General features: G+C 34.7%; 1 protein-coding gene and 1 long non-coding RNA gene across 3 annotated transcripts; both read right to left on the reverse strand.

Annotated features, from left to right (window-relative positions):
• Positions 1 to 763: 763 nt before the first annotated feature.
• On the reverse strand, positions 764 to 7,026 carry LOC123872441. Its single transcript, XR_006797478.1, has 3 exons — positions 5,474 to 7,026; positions 2,183 to 2,185; positions 764 to 785 (listed from the first exon to the last, which is right to left on the reverse strand). It is a non-coding gene; the product is annotated as an uncharacterized LOC123872441 (long non-coding RNA).
• A 1,561-nt stretch (positions 7,027 to 8,587) lies between these two features.
• On the reverse strand, positions 8,588 to 23,947 carry LOC123872419 (membrane-bound alkaline phosphatase-like). Of its 2 annotated transcripts, none has more exons than XM_045916688.1 (10): positions 23,442 to 23,947; positions 15,782 to 15,864; positions 14,978 to 15,151; positions 14,310 to 14,502; positions 13,350 to 13,513; positions 11,231 to 11,564; positions 10,724 to 10,932; positions 10,360 to 10,468; positions 9,656 to 9,858; positions 8,588 to 9,082 (listed from the first exon to the last, which is right to left on the reverse strand). In XM_045916688.1, exons 1-9 carry the CDS (start codon positions 23,530 to 23,532, stop codon positions 9,668 to 9,670), a joined length of 1,548 nt encoding a protein of 515 aa, XP_045772644.1. In that variant the 5' UTR covers positions 23,533 to 23,947; the 3' UTR covers positions 8,588 to 9,082; positions 9,656 to 9,667. The 2 variants fall into 2 exon arrangements, with proteins under 2 accessions (XP_045772644.1, XP_045772643.1); XM_045916687.1 differs by having other exon boundaries at positions 8,588 to 9,076; positions 9,638 to 9,858.
• Positions 23,948 to 24,951: the final 1,004 nt, after the last annotated feature.

Consider the following 24,951-nt stretch of genomic DNA (forward strand, 5'->3'; position numbering starts at 1 on the left):
TAAGGTAATCAAGAATTAAGCTGGTTTAATAAAAATACCTCTTTGGTGAGTCGGCAACTAGATATAAAAAAAAAAATTAAAAAAATTGCACGATTCCTTTTAACTTACTTTATCTAAGTATTCCTTTCCAATTACAATCCGGGTATCTTTAAAACAAGAGTGAATAGGCACCTTCTAGGTAAACGTGTCCCATCTTAGACCACATCATTACTTTCCATCAGGTGTGATTGTGGTCAAGCGCTTGCCTATAGTGAATAAAAAAAAAAGTACTATATTATTATGAGCTTAAGTCTTATGTATAAATCTATGGCTCTTTACTTAAACTAAACAAAAACGCGATATTTAAATGCTATCCTTTTGTGTTGTGTAGTGAAAAGGCTGGCAATATTTATAACTCTGACAACTTATTTTGGTGCAGCACGTTATACCTAAAATATTTTTCGAAAAATTTTATAACATTAGTTGGGTATTAAATAATGTTTCATAGAAGAACAAATAAGAAATAAATATAAATAGATACGTTACATACGAGTTAAATTTAAAGTTTTAAAACTAACGCAAATTGGGTTATATTCGTTGATAGCTAATCTCTTCTACCCTCTTGCGTTTGTATCTTCTGTCTTATTCATCAGCGAAAACGGATTTTATACGCTATGTAATATAAACGTAACATAACTGTGATATAACATCTTTGATTTCATATGTATTTTAAAAATAAAATATAAATGTGTGTTGTTTTGTTTTTTAAGGTAATCAAGAATTAAGCTGGTTTAATAAAAATACCTCTTTGGTGAGTCGGCAACTAGATATAAAAAAAAAATTAAAAAAATTGCACGATTCCTTTTAACTTACTTTATCTAAGTATTCCTTTAACTATTTGCTAATCTATTTTCTTTTAACTTTCATAAGTTGGGGATAAGTAATAACTTAAGCTGTACATATCTATCGCTTTGCACAATCCGTATATAATCTCCTTTACTTAGCATCCTGCAGTTTGACTTGCATGTATTTAATAAATTAGTATACCTACACTAACATTATTACATTATACACTAACTTTACGAGTAGATAGTAGACGCGTCTATTTGCACTTTCATTTAGCTGTTTCTCTTAAGAGGTCCTTCCATTCTGAGGTGAGGGCAGGGACAACAATTCTCATGCTTAAACAAGGTCATTTGGAGAGGAGTCGTTGTATTCATCCATAAATAAACAAATTTTATTATTATCCCTAAAATACATTCATACGTGATTTATTTTCCATGATTTCCATACAAAATTATCATTCAACAATGTACCAGAAGATATATTTTTTTGCTTTATTTAGTGATGGATGGTCATTTTCGTCTGTTGCCTTAAAATATAACTTTAAAACCATTTATTTAAAAAAATATATGTTCGACTGTATGTCATGACTCACGCGGTAGTTACGAAACCTACATTTTGCGAAACTTTAAAAAAAACAAAATACATTTGCCTATTTTAGTTACACGTCCGTGATTAGAAATTATGTTAAATTTCAACTTAATCGGTCGAGTAAATAGATTTGGTAGAAAGTTGGCTGTGACAGACGGACAGGCAGACAGACACACGAGGGATCCGTTCCGTTTTTTCATAAACGGAACCCTAAAAAATCCTCAGTGAGGTTGTGAAATCAAAATATTCCACTAACTATTAATTTTTCGTATAAGTAAATGAAACTGTTCTCATATTAAACAGACGTGGTGACTGATGACGGTAGGTAATCAATGTAAGGTTATACGGTCTACGTAAGTAACATATCAATTCAAGGTCGATCGTGATTGGTGGTTCGTGTGTAATATAACAGAAGTTAGGTGTTAGTCATCGGTGAGATATAAAATGAACTTGGGTGCACTAAAATTTGTATTAGGATGAGTAAAACATACATACGGAATGTACCTACAGTGATTTATTAACTCTGGATAATTACGTTAAATATTCCATAATGTTCTCAAAGGCGTGTGAAGCCTGCTTATCCACACTTGGCCAGATTATGGCCAAAACCCTTTTAACTCCCGTGCTTCGTAGTGAGCCGGTGACGAGTTAACTCATGGTTAACCAGGATAGTATCCTCTTGACTGAATTTTGACCACGGCAGTCAAACTCTATAGAGTAAGTATAAACTGCGCGGGAGATATCATGGTGCACCAGGATACGCAAACACTCTCTATTTCCTCAATCTCATAGCCAGATGGAACCGAAATCCGACACGACCGGAGAAAGATCAGGCGCAGGACCGACGGCTTTACGTGCTCTCCGGGGCACAGAGGTGAACACCGCCAACTTCTTTACTCCGGGCTAGTACCTACCTAGGTATCTACTGATTTTTTTTTTAAAACACAATACCTAACTTCGGCCTAGTAGTTTTACGAGTAGCTGTGCGTTGGTAGACCAGTCAGTAAATCAGTTAGTCACCTTTTCCTTTTAGGTATATAAAATCTGAATATATATATTCAGATGTTAATTATTATCATCATACGAGTATGCATCAAATTAAGAAAGTCGAATGATCGCCTTTCAAAGTCAGTCAATAAACAATCAGCATTTTACGAATTCGTATCTGATACCTAATTTAAATATCAAACACGACATTCAATTATTATTGAATCAGTTCCAATCATAAACCATGGTCGTAAATCGATTGCAAGAATCGTGACTTTTCCGACAATTGTGGATTTTCTCGGTCAAAAATCTTGGAATTCCAGCACAGTTGGCTTTGTTTATTAGCTTCGATATCTTGTTTCAATATATCTTTGATTGAATACCTAAACTAGCATTTTCCCGCGACTTAGTCGGCGTGGACTTAAAGGTTTAGTTGGCCATTTTTAAAAAAAAAAATATAGACTAGCGCTTGGCTGCAATCAGACCTGCTAGCAAGTGATGATGCAGCCTAAGATGGAGCGCGCTTGCCTAGAAGTTGCCTATTCACTCTTGACTTGAAGGTACCTTATAGCTGGAAGGAAAAACTGATGCCGGAAGGGCGTTGGCTAAGTGCGGATCAACACACCTTTGAAGAACTATTAGGCATGCGGGTTTCCTAACGATATTTTCCTACGCGATAGTTATATTTTAATTGCTTAAAACGCCCAAACTTCTAAAGTTATAGGTCTGTGTCCCAAATAGAAGGCTAATTTCTCTATGCATCTCTAAGGATTTCTATAATAATACTAAATACTTAATTTAGTCCAATGATACGCTACGTTGCTATGTCACTTATATCAAAGTCACTCAATATTATAAACAATACTATATCTCTAAACGATGACAATCTTCGGAGATAGAAAATAGCAGTTTTCCATCAACGTACCTACTTAACTTATACTAATCAACCAGAATCATTACAATAAAAACTTTAAATGTATGAATTAAAGTAGATTATTTGAAATAACAAACAAAATGACTAAAAATATTTAGAAGTTTGAACAGTAGGACGGTATTCTTGCCGAGCCGAGTTTCTTGCTGGTTCTTCTCGGTAGGAAAGGCATTCCGAACCAGTGGTAGATGCATTTGACGATTCAAAAGTACTTGTAAACTTGTAAAAGTTTAATTGAATTTTTAAAAAATGGATTTTTTCAAACATTTTTTAATTTAAACATTTTTTTAAAATTAGATAGGTATTTTTATGTATATCAAGCCCTGAGTACTTTGTCTAGATGGCATGTAAATATTTTTATAAAAGATTTTTTAATAATTTATTGATTATAGTTATTGCAAATGGTGTGAGAGGTGATTAATAATCTTAAATAGGCATATTTACATAACACTAGAGAACATTGGCGCGTGTTATTCATGTTATACAATGGTCGTAAATTAAAACATATTTGTGTTTGTCTGGCGAAGCTGTTTGGTACACACAGTTGTTTAAATATAAAACGTCAAACCAGTATAAATTTCTTGAATAAAGTAGTGACTATCTTCGGTATGCGAGCTATGTCTGTATATATCGTCAAAATTAGTTACACTAATCGGATGGGTTTTTAAAAATCTTGTGGAGACTCTTTGATTTTCCGGGAGACTTCGTATGTGTTGGTGTTAGCTGGCGGGCGTGATCTGCCTTTTTGGAGTGTTTTTTTTTTCGTTAAAACTGACTGGAAAGCGGTCTAAAGGGGTGCCGTGCGTGTGTCGGCGAGCGCCGGCACAGACGGGGTCCATACTTGTATAGTTTAACTAACTTGTTACAAATAACTAAAAAACTTGACATTGGCTAATCTTTGTAAAGCCAGACGAAAGAGGAAAAAAAATATTTCCCGGGACCAAAAGTATCCTACGTCTTTTCCTGGGATTCTCTGTACCAAATTTCGTCTACATCTAAACAGATGAGCCGTGAACAGCTAGCAGACAGATAGACGGACAGACAAACTTTTGCATTTATAATATTAGGATGTACGAGTATAATACCAATTGTTATTTTATTTAATTAGTTGCATTGCAATACTTTTTGGAACTTGCAAGATAATAATAATTTACAAGTGTAAATTAAAAATTTGTAACACCCCCGATAAGTGCAAGTTACAGTAACTAGAAAAGAGCTGATAACTTTCAAACGGCTGAACCGATTTTCTTGGAATAATCCAAGAAAATCGGTTCAGCCGTTTGAAAGTTATCAGCTAAGAACACTCGCGATCAAGCCACCTTTCAAACAAAAAAAAACTAAATTAAAATCGGTTCATTAGTTTAGGAGCTACGATGCCACAGACAGATACACAGATACACACGTCAAACTTATAACACCCCTCTTTTTGGGTGGGGAGTTAAAAACGTTTTATTAAAAGGTGTTATATTATATAGTCTGCATTCAATTTAAGCACGTCAAGGTACTTATCACAAATCAAACAGCTTTCTTCCAACTGATAATACACAATCTTAATTTAAAATCATTATTCAAATATTTAAACTCTCGATTATAGGAAAGATCAAATATTTTAATACTTGCGATAACTTTTTGCATAAAGGTAAGGTAGTGTGTAAAAAAATAAATATCAAGATTTTAATATATGATAGAGACCTCGGAAAAGGAAGCCTTTGCCGTAATAATTATTATTTGAATAGTTACTCGAAGATCTGCCACTGGTAATGATGTAATGAATGACAGGAATGTCATGCTCTACACAGTAATTTCACTTACCATCAAATGAGATTTTTATTTAAATTTGAAACCATAAAAAATAGTTACGTTCTTTTTAAACCGATCCTATTAAGAAAGGGTATATTCGACCAGCATGTAAGTTTTCTCGCGATTTTCTTGATTTCATTACCTTACTAACTATATATTTCCAGAAAAAATAATATGTATATAATATATTTAGATTTAAATAACAGTCATAGTCATAGTCATTATATAGTTAATATTGGCTATATTAACGGTGACTAGGCAATATTCCTCTCTTCCTTTCAACTAAGTAGGTACTTTAGTAGTAAAGGGATACATTAATAACTAAATTTTTCTCTTGTCCACAGATGTCCAAAAGGGCGTTGCTGAAACTACGAGTATTTGAAAAATCTTGGACATTCCTATTTGATAATAGTGTTTCATATTATCAGTACGAGAGAATTAATTGCATCTAGATGACAAAGCAACGTAAAGTGCATCATCACGTACAATATTGTATGAATGAAGAGTGAATTCACAGTATTGTCACCATATTATCCAGATTGAAGAACGGGACTTTCCTATGTCCTATCCATTGTCTTTTCTAATGGACGACCACATAGGCGCACATCTCTTTTCTATGGATGCCCAGTTGGGTTTGTGCTTCGAGTGGTTATGACCAACCCTGCAATTCACCTGAAGTCGTTTGTTCATCTACATAGTTGAATATGACTGACGTTGCAATTTTGCGCTGCATAAACCTCCGTTATTGAGATTTCCAGAATCAACGGACTTAGCGGCGTTACGAAGATTTGGCGTTAAAATCAAAATATAAATTTTAAAATCTCTTACGGCTAAACACACTTTATTAGTCGGAGTATGCCCGACTCCGTGTAGTCCGTTGGCCCCGCTAAGCGTGTCCCCGTTAACGGGTACAGCGGGATTCGAATAAAATTATTAAAAACTTGTCCCGTTGTCCCCGTTCTCTATTCCCGTTCAACGGGAATAAAATTGTTAAAAACTATTTCCGTTTGGTGTATTTTTGGGAAACGGCGCCTTACAAACAACTTTGTAGAAGGATCGCACTGTAAGTTAAATAACGTACCGTCCAGGCTCGTTTCTCAAAGGGCCTCTGCTTGCGACACTATGTCGAACTAATCGGGCATACTTACTCTGACCAATATCGCGTGAGTCAAACCGTAAGAGAATCATATTTTTAATGGATATGAAATTATATGATAGTTTAAACGCTAAAATAAAGTTTCAATTATATCATGGCCATTATTGTAATATTATCTTTGGGTAGGTTGTAAAATAGGTATTTTGCACATCTATTTTTCACATATATACACAAATATATTAATCCTTTATTGGGTAAACTAAACTAAGCCTTCGCCGCTTAATTAACGCCAATAATTAACTATTTTTGGTATTAAAGTAGTTTGGGTAATAAAAGCTTATGAAAAATGATTAATCTATAAGAAAATTTTTGCTCAATATTTGCAATATTATTTAGGTTTTAGGTACGTATAATATGCCCAAAAATCTAAACTTATGGCAATAAAATTGTTCAGTGAGAACTATGTAAATTCAGATAATATAATGTGTTATTTCAAATGACTATTATTATTGAATGTCAATTAAATTGTATATTATGTTCGTATCGTAGATTGTTCGTATTCGATGATATTTTTTACTTTTGTAAACTAATGAAACTCTAACTTGTGACCAATTTGGAGTTTTGTTTTTTTATAGTCTCTATTTTATCTGTGTTATTATTTGTATTAATATAAATATTAGATGAAATAGAATAATTATTTAAAATAGGTAAATAAAACGCTTATAATTTATGTACAATTTTGATAAGGCTGCCTTTCCGCTAGGAATGAGTGAGAAGGCGTACCTAAAGGTGCCCACGCACTCGAACTGCACTGCAGCGGAACTGCGCGTCGCGTCAGCGCCCCGCACGATATTCTCCCCAGCCGCGCCGCGCGGCAGTGACGTACGCGCGTCGCGGCTAGAGAGAATATCGTGCGGGGCGCTGACGCGACGCGCAGTTCCGCTGCAGTGCAGTTCAAGTGCATGGGCACCTTAATGCTTAATTTTTACGACTAATCTTAACTTAGTATAGATAAAGCTATGAAAATGAAGTTTTCCTAGTAGTGGTCCTTTTGCTTTAATTTTGTCGGTTTAGGTGGCATTTGTCGTCCCTAATCCTTGCACATCTTTGATAGAAATGCAGCCTTAACTATCGCATAATATGTTATGGTAGCTACTCTGCGATGTAGTAGTTTGAGGAAGAAATAAATAAATTATAATTAATGTATTTTGGAAAATCATAAAAACAAATAAATTGGGGATGACTTTATGGTCAAACGATTAGCAAAAACGTTTATTTAGCCTTGGCCAGATAATAAATATTAGCATAATCGGTATGGTGTAACTTCCATAATTTACTTTATAATTTATTGTGTAAGAATCCTTGCCATATTTTATAGACTGGTATTATGTAATAAATTACTTATGTATTATTTAAATGTTGATAACCTTTTATTAAATTTCAAGTATATTAAACAAAATTAATGTTTAATTTATAACGCTTTAAAAAATTGATGAAATTGTTGTTTTTAGGAGCAATAGATCCTTTAAACAATAATTGTTACTTAAGATTAGGTAGACTTAAAATTCATAATAAAACAAAGAATTTTAAAAATTATAAGGAAAGAATTAAAAAAACATTGAGTAAGTATTAACAAATGGTGCACTTTATTTGTACAATTACATACTTATTATACTATCCAGTTATATTACATAGTTATATCGGTACATAATATAATATTGGAAACATTAGCACTCAAAATACCTACCTACTGTTCATTATTTTTATAAACTTAATCCACACGAACGAATTCGCGGCGTGATCTAGAATCTAGATAAAATTAGAATTTCAGCTCCGCTACACGATATTCTACATACTGTACCTAGTCGCCATCCCCATATTAACTTTGATAGTTTTTAGAGAATGGCTATTTTTTTTTATAATTTGTCAATGTCATTATAAGTATGTTTGTGAACAATAAAACAATATAAATTTTTATAAAATCTACATAATAATCACTTTATTTCGTAAGTTAAAAAAATTACATTACTAAAATACTTATGAAATAACAATAAATTAGGGTTATTTTAAAACTACGAGTATTTCTCAACATAACTAAAAATAACTAAGTACTTTTACCTAATAAAAAATTATTTACATTTTGTGACTCCAGAATTCCTGAATCAGAGATTATGAAATTAATGTCATCTTGTATTAGGGGTAAAAAGGCCCCTAAACGTAATTCAAAGCATGCACTGGAAAAAAAACATTTTTTATCTAAATTTAAACATAATATTTATAATAATAATCCTACAAGTATTTATTTATTATTTTAAAATACCTATCGTATTAATTTTCATTTATCAGGACTAATGGTACAATACTATAATATTTATTAAACAAAATAACTAAGGCTACTATCGAAAAAAAAATTACTAAAAGATACAAAATAGATAACCTTAACATTAAATATCAAATCTAAAAATTAATTGATTCCATTGCAGCGAGACTACCCGAAATGCTGGCAAAAATCCTTACTTTACAATATAATTAATTCATGCATAATAAATTAATAACACTTTCGTCACACTTAAAATGAATTCAGTAAATCCAAGGTCTATTTACAATACGTGTAATTGATAACAGAACACGGAAACGGGAGAAGGAAAAAGAGTAAGTAGTTTCTAAGATTGTTGGCTTAGAGAATTTAAGGCTAAAGCTGTTTGCACATTAGGTACAGCAAGAGCCACTAAGAGCTAAATGCAGCGCATTTCTCACTAGGTAAGTAAGTACTACTGATGGCGCATCAAAAGTGACTGATGACAGCAGCAAGCGATCGAATGTTTAGCGCATTTTTGTTTTTGGGGCTTTTATTATAGCGTAATAGGTTGGGCTTGACAAAAATCATGCTCAAAAGACAATGATTATGTCTAATTAGGAGCGCGCTTGTCTAGAAGATACCTATTCTCGCTTTGAAGGTATTTAGGTTATACGTGGCAGGAGACACAGACGCAGGAAGGGTATTCGACACCTTAGCGGTTCGTATTAGAAACGTTTCGTGCGAGTGGATTGGATGCCACTTAATTAAGGATGCCAACGTTCACGGTTTCTCGCTGTTCTGTGATAGAATGTTGAAGATGGAACAAAGTTGTAAAGCTCCTGAACACACTCCCCTAAATTATATACGACTAGAGGATGCCCGTGGCTTCTCCCGCGTGGATTTTGGTTTTTATATATATCCCGTAAGAACTCTTTAATTTTCCGGGATAAAAAGCTAGCCTATGTCCTTCCCCGGGATGTAGCCCATGTCTGTACCTTTCATTAAATAGGTTCAGCGGTTGGGCCGTGAAAACGTAGCAGACAGACAGACACACTTTCGCATTTATAATATTAGTATTAGTATGGATGGATAAAAGATCGATAGGCAGGCGACATTGCTAAAAAAATTACCTAGATTTTTATCATAATTTGCACTTGGTAAGTCCTGGGCCTATACAAGAGGCGTACGCTATAGCGTGAGGGATGAAGTTCTGCTCGTAGTTGCCGGTGAACAGATGCGCCCAGGGGCCTTTGGCAAACACCGCCACGTCATCGCCGCCGTGGGTCTCCCGGGCTATCGGCACCATTGATGGGAAGGTGTAGTTCAAGTTATCTGGCAAAAAAATAAAAAGGGGTCTCTCCATCATTCGCTTCATACAAACGTATAAATATTAGTTTCTAGAATATGTCTGCAAAATTTCATGGACTTTGGTTGCTTAGTATTCAAATGAAATTGGAACTACGATTGTATGGAGCAAGTGACGGAGAGAACCCTGTTAACTATATCACCTTAACACATGCACTTAAAAAGAAGACAAAAAGCACTCAAAAACGATACAAGTACAAGTTACCCAGTGAAAAAAATGATATAAGTACCTATACAAACACAAGAGGATAGAAAGTAAAATTGAAAAGCACTCTACATAGATATAAAGATATGCATATATAGTTGTAACTCAACTAAAATCCGAATGGTAAATTGATGGAAGGAACAAATGCGAATGGAATTTGACGATTGAGCCGGTTGGCTTCAAAATGAGATAATTGAAGTAACAATCCATAGTGGTACTTAGCGATTATGATTTTGACAATGTTAATAAAATGAGCAACTTACTCATATCATCCAACATGAGGTTATGTCTCTTGAAGTCTGAATGTGGCTTGTAGCCAGGGCCGTTGGCATAGCTCAGAGTGCTATATGGCAAATTGTCCGAGGCATTATACTGAAAATTAAATAATTAAATGATAAAAATATGGTAGAGTTAGATAAATACAATTAAGTTTAACCCTATCAAAATAATACGGATAACTTCATCATTGTAGAGAGAGATATGAATCTAAGAATACGCTGGTCAAGTGCAGATTGACAGACATCACACACCTTTGGAAACATCGTGGAAAACTCTCTGGCATGATGATCACAATTTTTTCCTTCACCATTGATGCAAATGATATTAAATTGGTTAAACGCGCCTTACCTTAACATTAGCCAGTCCTAATATATCCGATCCTCGTTTACTGTAACCACTGTAGCTCATAGTGTGACTGTGGTCTGATGTCACCACGATGAGCGTGTTATCAGGGTCTACCATTCTCAATGCTGCTTCTACAGCTTTAGCTAGTTCCGCGGTTTCATCCAACGCTTTCTGAGCTTTTGTTTCGTGATGAGCTGTATCGATTCTTCCACCTAAACCGTGATAGTTAGTATTATAGAAAGGAAAAGTGTTTTATTTAAATAATACTCTTTTACAAAGTCAATCCAATCAGACAAATCTTTTAGTTTTAATTCAATTCTACTTTTAATTATCTTTTAGATGGAAAGCAAAGGCGAATAATAGTTACATTTAAAAAATTGAAAACACTTGAAAGCCAGAACATCCAAAAAATGTCCGAGATGATGAAATAGCTACTATTACCATTAAGAGATTGCTTATATGATTTGTTCAGTGATTAATATTTTGTATCTAAATGTTTAAGTCACTTACCTTCAACAAATAGGAAATATCCATTCTGATTTTGTGATAAAATCTCTATAGCTTTTTGGGTCATCTCACTCAGTGAAGGATCATCAATATCAGCTTCGAGGTTGTAAGGCAAATGGTCTGAAGCGAATAGTCCTAATACACTGCCATATTGTTTCTTATCAAGTTTGAGAAGGTCTCTTCTATTCTCAATGTATTTTGGATAGACTCCTTGACTTTCCTTCTTTGCGAGCCATTCTCTTATAAGATTCCTTCCATCTTTTCTGTATCCGAAGTTACCATTGGCGTCTTTGTCCTTTCGAGAATAGAAATTTTTTCTGCCACCTCCAAAAACTACCTGTAAAGATAAGTAAATGGCTTCATTTTTTAAATTTAAATAACTTTCGACTTACAAGTATAGATTGACAAACCAGAGTCAATCATAGTTTCTGCCCCACGGGGGCTGAAACTTTTTTTAGGCTTTGTTTAGGCTGTGCATTGATAGATCAGTCAGTCAGAATAATTCTCCTATCTATTGATAATTTCCTATAATCAAAATCAAAAGTCAATGTGCTAAATTATTAAAGTCCAGCTGCGTTTCAAACAGTTAAAGGTTTTTGAACGTCAATAAAAATATATAAATTGGCTTCCCAAGTTAGAGTTTATTGACTTTAAACCAAAATTTTACCTTTAACCTTAATCATGAAGGTGTGAATACTTATTTATGCAACACACTTTGTTTTTTTTGGTGGTTAATGTCTAACGGTAACCATAACGTAACTTAAACCGCCTGACATGCAACTGACCCTTAACGAATACGTCTTCAAGTTAACGGCACTTAATTGAAAGGCACGGCATGTATAATTTCGTCAAGTCAGAAGCCTAATTTGCAATATCCTCACACTAAAGGCCGTAATCTCGACAGTTTGGAGCATTTTCCCTGAGACTTACATACTAAATACTGTGTTGTAAGTTGCTGCAATGAAATCTGGCACGACAATAATAATTAATTATTGATGAATCACAAAACCAGGAAGTTGAAAGTGAAAATATGGACCTCCTACCTCCTTTTTCATTCAGTATCTCTTTCATGAGCTTCTGGCATCATGCTTTACAAAAACACTCTAGATGCAATATAAACAAGATTGCGTGGAGTCGCGATGATGATATTTTGTTCTTGGCTAGGTACCTAATTTGCAAATACTCGATCTACCGAAAGCGTTCTTGAAACTAATAACTTTACCAGTGGCAGTTAATTTTTTTATCAACCGACCACTTATGGTCCTTTAGAGAGTCTAGACACTTCCTTAAATGTATGACTCCGATAGCCTTCTGTCACGTCACGACACACCACGATACAATTATCTAGGCACTTTAAGCCGATGATCTGAGTTCCGTAATTTTTAACCTTCAGTATTTTGTGACGACTATGATATCACCTGATGATTTATTGATGATGCAGTCTAAGTTTAAATTCGTAAGGAGTCGTCAGCACCCATCCTCTGCCATTCTTAAGTCTGAGAAAATCTCATCATGTAATAATGTACTGAAGGTACGTGTAAGGTACTGAAACGTGGACCTTGACAAACGGCCTCGTCCAAATTCAAAGTCGCTCAACGAGCTATGAGGGAGCTATGTTAGGAGTTTTCCTGAGGGATAAAATTTATAATGAGGAGTAGAACCAAGGTCACTGGCAAAGTCCATACTACATTACATTAGCAAACTAAAGTGGCAGAGGGCTGGCTATGCTTGTCGTAGGGGTGATGGCCGTTGGACCCTAAAAGTCTTAGAGTGGAGACCGCGAATAAGCAAGTGTAATGTGAGGTGCCCTCAACCACGATAGATCGGCGATATAACGGGACTGGTAGGAAGTATAGCTGAATAAAGAAGGGTGAGAACCGAGTGTGCAGGCAGTTATAAGAGAAGGTGCATGTCGAACAGTGACGATCCACATGTTGATGATAATATTATGAAGATAGCATAAATTCTCTCAACAATAGTCTGGCAAATCTATTTATACTCCATTAAAAACCTCCTAGGCCTTCCTGTTCTGAATGAGCGTAGACCGCAGACAGAGATGCGTGAGTGACTCACACGATGGTCACTATACCTGGACTAACACTTGGGACAAACCAACACTTACGTCAATATGACTGCCCACTCGGCCCCGTACGAGCTGACTAGCAATGTCCTCGCAGCGCAGGCCTTGTCTCGGCAGGTCCGCGTCCGCTTCCCACTTCCTATCTGCTGAATGAGCGTAGGCCGCCGCTGGAGAGGCGTGAGTGACTCGCGTGGTCGTCACTATACCTGGAATCCGATGCAAATCAGTATAACTACTTAATTCAATTTGCGTTCCAAATTCTTAGAACTAATCAGGAATCATATCTAATACACATAATTTTATATACTATCTATCACGGCTTAATTATTATTATAAATTATTATGAGTGGGTTATACTGCACACGAGTGTCTATTTAGTTTAGTCAGGCGCAATATGTATAAACTGACATAGCTGATGGAATGAGCCCATATTTTTGTCACTTTTTATCTGATAGATAATATAGATAATTCTAACGACAGACGGGTAGTTCATGAGGTGGTAGAAAAAACGCCAAATACTAAAAAGGAAGAAATATTATCCTCCAATCAGCTCTTCAGGCGCGAGGTTTTGGGACAGGCCTTTCTTGTACACTCCTTTGCACCCATCACATCAAACCAGTGAAGGTATTTTTACTATGTCTTGTCTTTTTGACCCTCGCAATCTCCTCTGTTCACTGCACCACTAAGGCCGAGAGTTCCACTGTTCGCTTTGATTCCTGAGAAGTAAAATCTTACCAGTAGACTTCTTAGCTGTTTGTACCCAGTCTGTTAAGCCAGTGTTGGTATTTTACTATCCCTTGTACTCTTGCAGTCTCCTCGTTTGACAGTGGCAATTTTGAAGTACCTAGACATTCCATGGCATTCCAGTAGACTTTCCAGCTTTTTGTGCCCAGTCCATCAAGCAAGTGATGGGGTATTTTTACTATCTCTTTGGCCATTAGAGTCTCCTCGCTTCACTGCCTCGCCTAAACAAACAGTGCTAATTTTTAAGTAAAATCTTACCAGTAGACTTGCCAGCTCTTTGCGCCCAGTCCATCAGGCCTGTAACAGCATTGTCACTATCCTTTTGGCCCTCGCAGTCTCCTCTCTTCACTGCGCCACTAAGGCCGAGCGTGCCGCTATTCGCTTTGACTCCTGAGAAGTAGGCAGTGCCGCTACACGCTGAATCAGCTACGTTGTGGTCAACGCAATACGTCTGAAAAATAGAAAATCACGATTATTAGTTACTAGAGGATGCCCGCGACTTCGTCCGCGTGGATTTAGGTTTTTAAAGATCCCTTATCCCGATAAAAAGTTGTCAATGTCAATTACAGGGACGCAAGCTACCTCGGTACCAAATATCATACAAATCGGTTAAGCGGATGGGTCTTTATGAATCCCGCGGGAGCTGTTTGATTTTCCGGGATAAAAAGTGGCCTATGTCGCGTCCCCGGGATATAAGCTAACTCTGTACCAAATTTCGTCAGAATCATTGATTTAAAAAGCAATATTTTTTGTTGTTTCAGTTTTTTTTTTTGTTTTTGTTATTTTTTTTGTAATTTTTTTTTAATATTATGTTTTTTTTAATATTTTTTTTTGAAATTTTAATATTATGAGAAAGAGATGTGTAAATAAATGATAGATTACTCCAAATATGTAGTAGGTAAATTGCTACCGTTACAAAATACTACCTTTGCCAATCCAGTAAAAGGGAACGTTTCAAAGCTTAGCTTCAATTCTTCTCCCGTTTGACCATATTTCCTGCCGAGGTACACCCTGGTGGCAGCCAACGTTGGTATGCTCATACCATCTCCAAGGAATAGGATCACGTTCTTAGCGACTTTCGTGTTGAGTGGAGCGTCGAGCTAAAAGAAAGAAAAAAGAAAGGACTAAAAACAAAATAAAAGTTAAAAAAAAAACTTTTTAAAAGTATAAGCTTCATAAGTAAAAAGCTCTTTTTATGGATTGAAATTTGCAACATCATAACAAAATAATAAATTGGCAGTCAGTGCCGACAGAAGTGAAAATACTTGTACCTAAACATTTTTTTTGGATTTTCGAAATAATTGTTGTATCAAAAATTATATAATTTGTAAATCAAAAGCATAAACATTAGTTCCCAAAATCGCCCAATTCGCCTACAGAATTTCACTTCAAAAATTGGCACTCAGTTCTGTCTATAGAAGTGCAGTAAACTTAAAATTGTTAAACGTGTGTTTTTTTCTGGATTTCAAATTAATTGTAGTCTCAAAACTCAAAAAAACAAACTGTTATTTTAATAGTTTTCACTTCTGTATTCAGTCTACACTGAATGCCAATTTTTTTTTATTTGTGATCTAATAGTAAGTATTAAAGATTGTAAGTAGTTAGTATAAAACAGTTGCAGAATTCAAATGAATCTCTACTTAAGTTAGTGTAATGTTCAAACATTTCCACTTTCCAGTTTCAATTATATTAAAATGGTACTTATTATAAAAGTTTAAAAGTGTTTGCACCTTTGTCCGTAGCGTCCATTGCGCCTGGATCTTCCAGTGGTCTTTGTTCTTTTCATCGAATAAAGATCTCGAAGATAGTAGATCTGAAACGCAGTTATTTTAATAATTAACAAGTGTAAATTAATAATTTATAACACCCCCGACAAGTGAAGGTTACAGTAACTAGAAAAGAGCTGATAACTTTCAAACGGCTGAACCGATTTTCTTGAATTATAGCTAAGAACACTCTCGATCTAGCCACCTTTCAAACAAAAAAAAAAAACTAAATTAAAATGGGTTCATTAGTTTAGGAGCTACGATGCCACAGACAGATACACAGATGCACTCGTCAAACTTATAACACCCCTCTATTTGGGTCGGGGGTTAAAAAGACCCGCTCCGGCTTCGCACAGGTAGCTTATTACAATCACACTAATATTATAAAGCCGAAAGTTTGTGTGTGTGTGTGTGTGTGTGTGTGTGTGTGTGTGTGTGTGTGTGTGGTGTGTGTGTGTGTGTGTGTGTGTGTATGTTTGTTACTCCTTCACGCAAAAACTACCAGACAGATTTGGCTGAAATTTGGAATGGAGATAGATAATATCCTGGATTAGCACATAGGCTACTTTTTATCCCGGAAAATCAAAGACTTTCCACGGGATTTCGAAAAACCAAAATCCACGCGGAAGAAGCCGCGGGCATCGGCTAGTTTTCAATAATAATAATCTACAATAAATAATTAATTATTTTTCATACAAAATTGCTGATAATGTAGCTTAAGGGTGAAAGAATTTCTTAAATCAGTTGAGTAGTTTTTGAGTTTCTCCTGCTTTTCTCTAATAATATTAGTTATAGTTTTCGATGAAAACCCTCAGTCGGCTTGATTTCTCCCGACACCTTAAACAATTATTTATTTATCTTCATATTTCAATTACGAGACTAGAAGACCAATGTTTGTTTATTCTAGTTCATTCTGCCGGTGTGCGTTGCCCCTTAGGCATTTTCCGGACGAACTTGTTCAGTAGAGAACCTTCAATCATGGAAGATTAGAGCAAATGGTTTAGGTATTTTTTATAACAGTTAAATCAAATTGCATTGTACTAGTTTTGCTCAAGCGTAACAATGATTCAGAAAAAATACAACAAGTAAACTAACATTGGTGTTTAAAATCTCTTAAAAAATAATTAATTAAGAGCTACCATTTCTTTCATGACCTTTGGGGTAAACCGATTCGATTGACTTATGGAACAAATCAGATCAGAAATGATAAAATCAGAAATGAGGAGATCCTTAGGAGAACCAGAGTAACCAAGTGCGAGTCAGACTCGCGCACCTAGGGTTCCGTACTCGGGTATTTTTTTGACATTCCCATGATAAATTAAAACCATTATGCATAAAAATCTGTTTTAGAATGTACAAGTAAAGCCCTTTCACATGATACCGTTACCATACCATTGAAAATAAATAATTAATTAATTTGCCAATACAACATATTTTTATTGAAAACAATAAACATGCAATTGTTAGTGTAATACATAACTGTTATAGTTGCATGTTTTTGTGCATTGTGCAAAACGTCTAACTCACGATCGACCCCCAAAGAGGGTCAAGTACACTTTCCGTAGGTATATAGCCGCACGTGATAAATAACTGGTTCATACCTACTTTGTAACGGTTATGATTTTCAATTATTCCATTAATAGTCCAGCCTTGCCCTAAGTACGCGTTCAAAGAGTCTAGTAAATACCGTCCTACCTACGATACCTATCCATACTTAATATTATAAATGCGAAAGTGTGTCTGTCTGTCTGTCTGCTACCTTTTCACGGCCCAACAGTGTAACCGATTCTGACGAGTACAGGGTCAGCTTATATCCCGAGGACGGACATAGACTACTTTTTATCCCGGAAAATCAAAGAGTTCCCGCGGGATTCCTAAAGACCCATCCATTTAACCGATTTGTATGTTTGGTACCGAAGCAGCTTGCGTTCCTGTAATCGATATAGGCAACTTTTTATCCCGGAAAATCCAACAGTTCCCACGGGATAGAAAAATTTAAATCCACGCGGACGAAGTCGCGGGCATCCTCTAGTTATCTTATATCTTTTATTTGACAACCACTATGTCGCAGTGGTAACTGTTGTGGTCTTAATCGAACTCGGGACCTCCCACTTATAAAAGTGGGAGGTCCCGAGTTCGATTTCCAGCAGGGGATTAGAATTTTACAATGTCTAATTATCTGGTCTGGTATGGTGGGAGGCTTCGGCCGTGGTTACCACCCTACCGGCAAAGTCATGCCTTTTTTTATTGTATAAAGTGGGATATTTTGATTTTGAGAGAGCAAAAATTCTGAGCTTATAAATGTAAATATACCTAGTACCAAGCGACAAAAAACAATTTTTAACCTCCGACCCAAAAAGAGGGGTGTTATAAGTTTGACATGTGTATCTGTGTATCTCTGTCTGTGGCATCGTAGCGCCTAAACGAATGAACCGATTTTAATTTAGTTTTTTTTGTTTGAAAGGTGACTTGATCGAGAGTGTTCTTAGCTATCATCCAAGAAAATCGATTCAGCCGTTTGAAAGTTATCAGCTTTTTTCTAGTGACTGTAATCTTCACTTGTCGGGGGTGTTATAAATTTTTAATTTACACTTGTAATACATCGATCGCTATCTATCGGAAGTTCTCGGGTAGCAGTCAGATTCCATAAAATGCTGCCGTAAGTGATCAGCTTTTAACTGGCTCTTATAATTAATGCAAAAGTGTAGCTGTTTGTTGGTTTGTCAATCACACCGTAACGGAGCAACAGATCGACGTGATTTTTTTGTATTGTTACACTTCGGTAGTTAAAGACTTACAGAGTGACGATTGCTACTTTTTATCCTGAAACAAAAACTGCCCTGAAGCATTCCGTGCGTCTCGATGGAATGGGATTAAAGAAGCTAAATCCACGTGGACGAAGTTATGGGTATCGACTACGTAGCTTCTATACTAATAAATAAAATTGGAGTGTCTGTCTGTAATTTCGAAATAACTACCTCATATTAAGCTCATATGGTTATTTGAACGATACCATAACTGAATCACACGTTTTTAAAATTTTTGTCTGTCTGTCTGTCTGTCTGTCTGTCTGTCTGTCTGTTTGAAAAGGCTAATCTTTGGAACGGCTGAACCGATTTTGACGGGACTTTCACAGGCAAGTAGAGGATTGACCAGGGCGTAAAATAGGCTACTTTTTTAACCGACTTTCAAAAAGGGAGTTGTGTTTTTCTACCTATGTACACCGAAATCTCCGAGATTTCTGAACCGATTTGCGTCATTTCTTTTTAATCGATAGAGGAACTTTGCGACATTGTTTCATAAAAAATTTGGAGTCCAACTCCTCAATCCTGATGCTGCAGGGGATCTGACCAATCCACGCGGGCGAAGCTGCGGGCATCAGCTAGTTAAAAATAAATAATGATTGTTAAGAGACGGATAGGTACGTACATTATTGGATTGGAACAATCACATAACACGAACAACATAACATGTATAAAAATATTCCCAGAATTTAAACATTGAACAATAAGTAGGTAGGTAAGTACCTACTTAGACACTACTTGATATTATCGAAATGTTAACAAAGCATATTTTACCTTCGTGTTTATTATCTTTATCTTAAATATTTATCTTTAGCTAAATCGTTGTAACTGTCAGTTGTATTGATTTTGATGTTTTTATCTAAACTTTTATAATATTGCTAAAGAGGGCGGAAAATGAATTTTAAATTAAGTAAAGACTCAAAATTGTAAATTAGATTGATAAGCAAATGCAGCCCCGTGCATTGCTGGAGTGAGTCAAATTCATGTTTTTTTTTATTTACATAATCTTCAATTATTGTAAATAATATTATGCTTTCTTAGGAGCAAGGGTACTTTTTTTATTAAACTTATGGTAAGGCAAGTCTAAAATTGATTGTATTATAAAATACTCATTCGCACAAATTCCCGAAGCAGGAAGTACCAAGTAGGTAGGTAGGTACCCTAGGAGTCGTGAGCTTATTAAGATTTCTAGTTTCAAATTCAAAATATTTTATTCAATTAGACTTTTACAAGTTCTTTTGAATCGTCAAAAGCATCTACCACTGGTTCGAAACGCTTTTCCTACCGAGAAGAAGTGAATAGGCATCTTCTAGGCAAACACGTCCCATACCTATTAGACTACATCATCTCTTTCCATCAGGTGAGACTTTTGGTCAAGCGTGTGACCATACAGAAAAATAATAAAATCTATCACCATCTATCGAGTATTAAAAAGTATGGAGCTAAAATGCAAGCAATAATATTTGTACTGATCAATTTTCGTCAAAATCGGCTTAGCGATTAAAACCCGTAAAAAGGGCATAGATAGAAAGCACTTCCGCATTTATAATGATATTATTATGGATATGGATTTATGTACGAGGCTATTAAGTCAATAGTATTTTGTTCCGGTTAAGCTGACATTGAACAAAAAGGGTAAAAGGTCTTAGAATAAGATTAGCTACACGTTCCTAGATAGATAATATTATAATAAGTTACTCTAGAATCTAGATCAAACACCTTTTCTAAACTATCCTTGACAAAAAGTATATATGTATACCTATAACTTATAAAATCATCCCTGAATTTATGAAATTCTAGATAGATGCCTTCGACTTTGTCCGCGTGAATTTAGTTTTAACTAGCTGATGCCCGCAGCTTCGCCCGCGTGGATTGGTCAGATCCCCTGCAGCATCAGGATTGAGGAGTTGGAATCCAATTTTTTTATGAAACAATGTCGCAAAGTTCCTTTATCGATTAAAAAAGAAATGACGCAAATCGGTTCAGAAATCTCGGAGATTTCGGTGTACATAGGTAGAAAAACACAACTCCCTTCTTGAAAGTCGGTTAAAAAAGTAGCCTATGTTACACCCTGGTCAATCCTCTACTTGTATGTGAAAATCCCGTTAAAATCGGTTCAGCCGTTCCGAAGATTAGCCTTTTCAAACAGACAGACAGACAGACAAAAATTTAAAAAACGTGTGATTCAGTTATGGTATCGTTCAAATAACCATATGACCTTAATATGTGGTAGTTATTTCGAAATTACAGACAGACACTCCAATTTTATTTATTAGTATAGATTCCGCGGGGACTTTTTAATTTTCCAGGATAAAAATCGGCGCCATCTCAATAAATCATCAGGAAACCTTGGATGAATAAATACTCAGGATGGTATGCTCCGAAAAGTCAAATGAAGCAGGGCTAACTGTCAGTTGATGAGTATGTGTGCGTTATGGAATGATACCATTCACATATGAAAATTTGCCTATTTTCCTATTTTTCCCTATTTTTCCCTTTCACGATGATTATTATTAATAAATGAGATCTCATTAGATTAGTCTTTATTATAATAGTTACAAATCAATGGATGTTCGATGATAAAAATAATAATAATAATAGATTGCAACGTATTAAAATTTACCTACTCTGTTTTTACATAACTTTGAATTTTACAGTATAGGGCCTCTGGCCCTATTGGAAATCTCTGCTTAACAGGGTGCCCATCACCATATATACCTACTATATAATCTTATCCTGACAGTTAAAAATTAAAAAGTTAAAAAGTCAAATAAAAAAACACAATATATTCACTAAAAATATTTAATAATAATCCAAGTATGTACCAGTTGGCGATTTTGTTTAGCGTAGCTCGCAGGGTTAGTAGACTATTCACTACTTTTGGTGTTATACACCGGGCAAGTTTACATCCTTATATCGTAGATCTCTTACCAAATTACACAAAGCGGCTCTTGGGTAGCGGTTTTTTTTTCTCTAAGCCAAATTCAAAGTTATTTATTCAAAATGGGTTCATATTTTATTTGTCTTGTGTTTTCTGACATTTATGACCTTAAAAAAATATCTAAATAAAGATAAATATTCTAGCTATCCGTATAGCGTCCCATCTTTGACCACATCACGCGTGATGAGTCCTCCGTTCGTCGCTAAGGTTGTTTTGGTAGGTGCCTAATACCTATCATGGACTAACTATAACTAAATAATATTATTAATGTAGTAAGATTTTGATTACCTATTTATTTATTTCTTTATTGCACACACAAACATATACATTTACAAAAAACATAGAAGACAACATGGTACCTAGGTACCTAATTACGTAGGTACTTCATGATAAATTACGTAGGTACCTAGGTACTTCATGATAAATTTGGCATGCTGCTATTATGACGGAGACTGGTATATTAAATGTACTACAATTTAGTAATAAGTTTTGTTTTAGTTAAATTTCAATATCAATTTAAAATCTTTTAATTAACAAAACAGCCCTTTTCGCTTAATTATATTATGATTGTCATCAAAAATAAAATATAAATTTGTCTAAATATAATGAAAAAAAAAATTGCTCATTTTTAGGCAAAATTACCCCATTTATTTTCTGACAACCCTAGACTTCAATTTGAAGTTGTGTAATTTGCACAGCACGATTACGATACGATTTAAAATTAAATTATTTCATTGAAGTGTCAAACAAAAAAATATAATCACTACGTTGTGTCAAATGCGTATCGGAAAGTGTTAAGTGGCCAGTTTCGTAGAATTTATGTTGAGTTTGTGTGCGTGACGTGTAATTACAGAGATTTGGTCGATAGTTGTGCTTCCTTCGTTTGTACGGCGGGGTCACCGGTTGCAGGAAACTAATTATTTCGGGAATCTTTCATATTTTTTGTGATAGAACCACAATTTTACGGTTTTCGGATTTTTCCCTTAACTTGTGCTTGCTACCTGCCAAATTTCATGATTCTAGGTCAACGGGAAGTATTTTCTAGATTTCTTGACAGACACGACAGACAGACAGACAGACCACGAAGTGATCGAATGAATAAGGGTTCCTTTTTCTTTCTGAGATACGAAACCCTAAAAAACAAATTATGCTAATACTTAGGTAGGTAGGCAACTAGGTACTGTGATTTTTATCAGCCTAAACAAAAGTTATTATTATTAGCTTGAAAAACAAATTTCCCTTTGTTCCCATTAGATTTCAACAGAGGTTATTCAAGGGGCGGAACAACAAATTCCTGAAAGGCCGGCATCGCATCAGGAGATCCGCCACCTGACCGTTTGCGTTTGAAAAAAAATAGCGAATTTTTTTAATGTCCGCTACTTCATCCGTGTGGATTCTTTTATATCCCGTGAGAACTCTTTGATTTTCCGGGATAAAAATATCTTAACAGAGTTCTCTCCGTCACTTACTCCATACAATCGTAGTTTAAATTTCATTTGAATATTAAGCAACCAAAGTCCATGAAATTTTGCAGACATATTCTAGAAACTAATATCTGTGCCTGTGCTGTTTTAGATTTTTCTAAAAATATGTAGTTTTAAAATTACAGGGGCTCAAAAATTTGTATGTGAATTTTTAAGACCGCGTAACTTTGAAGCCGAATATTTTAACAGAAATCTGGAAAACCACAGGCATAGATATTAGTTTCTAGAATATGTTTGCAAAATTTCATGGACTTTGGTTGCTTAATATTCAAATGAAATTGGAACTACGTTTGTATGGAGCGAGTGACGGAGAGACCCCTCTCGTCTCCAGGATACAAAACGAACCGTCTGCTCGTTTGCTCGCTATTTATACAAAATAGTATGCTAATACTTACTATCATCTTTATTAGCCAGCAAATTTCGTCCATTTGAATAAACAACACATAACAAAAACAAAAACGTCCTGCATATTTTTAAATTCAACATTGTTTTTTATTGGACACAATAGTTTATTATAATTTTATAAATATAACACCGCACTTTCACACTTTATTTAGACGGGTTTTTTTTTCAAAAATGAAAAATATTATCTAATAATATTTTTGTCATCATTTAATAATTTTTGTTGATTAATTTATTCATTTATTTTATTTGATTAAATAGGTATATCATTATTCACAGTTTGACACCACCACGGTTGTAATGACATTGGCTTGCACGATCTTTTCAACTTATTTAAAACTTCAAGTTATAACAGATACAGATGTGGAGTCGCTCTTGTAAAATATTTTTATTTAATTTTTTTGCTTCTGAGGTTATGATCGATTATTATAATTATATGTTAATTTACATAACGGTAAACTAATCACATCTGATCTGATATTATTTAAATGAACCTATAAAGACTGACACATAGCTACTAGAGTAAGTGTGTATTTTATTGAATTAACTTACGGTAGCTTAAACGCTGAAATATAAATAAATGCAATAATTAATTATTGTTATTTATATTAGTTGCTTTCATAATATTATAAGTTATTTATTACCCGACTACGGAAATGCTACGATTTATGTGTTTTGTTTATTATTATATACTAATATAGTTTACATAATATAATATTATTATCTACTTTTATGTTCAGTTTCCTTACAACTTATAAGTTACTAGATGATGCCCACAACATCGTTTGCGTGGATTTGGTTTTTTTTAATCCCTGGGATCTCTTTGATTTTCCGGGATATGAAATGTCTGTGTCCTCTCCTGAGATATAGCTAACTCTGTACCTTTCATCAAAATCGGTTAACCTGTTGGGCCATGAAAAGCTTGCAGACAGACACACTTTCGCATTTATAATATTATTATGGATAGCCGTTTCAAATGAAGTTTCGTTTAGCCCATTAGTTCTATTTTCATGGACTGTGTACAATGCAATCAAAATAAAATAAGAATTAGGTACTTTTCGCCATAATTAAAACAAAATGATAGCCAATAAATTCATGCCTAGCCAATACCATATTTTAAATAGATTTTATAATAGGTACTAAGACATAGTCAAGTAATGTAGAACAAAGAAACGTTAGATATGCAAATTTTTTCCTTGCCGTACTTTTCAAGCGAAAGGTAACAGGATGAGGTAATTGACGTTCCTATAGTTATCTTGATCATATTTTAAGTTATTAAAAATTTAACATAACTGGACTACAGCCCGTTATTTTTCCGCATTGGTGTTCATAGAGTAGATTAAATAAACTTCAAATACTAAAATCTGCAGCAAAGTTCTGTTTAAAATCTATTTTGTGTTTTTAATTTCTGTTTTCCATCTTTTCCATCAATGACGAAAAAATATACTGCAAGCAATTCTTCTTGTTTTGATTAAGACGGAACTTTCTTAAATACTAAAAATA

Source organism: Maniola jurtina, chromosome 15, assembly GCF_905333055.1.
Source record: "Maniola jurtina chromosome 15, ilManJurt1.1, whole genome shotgun sequence".
Lineage (NCBI taxonomy): Eukaryota > Metazoa > Arthropoda > Insecta > Lepidoptera > Nymphalidae > Maniola > Maniola jurtina.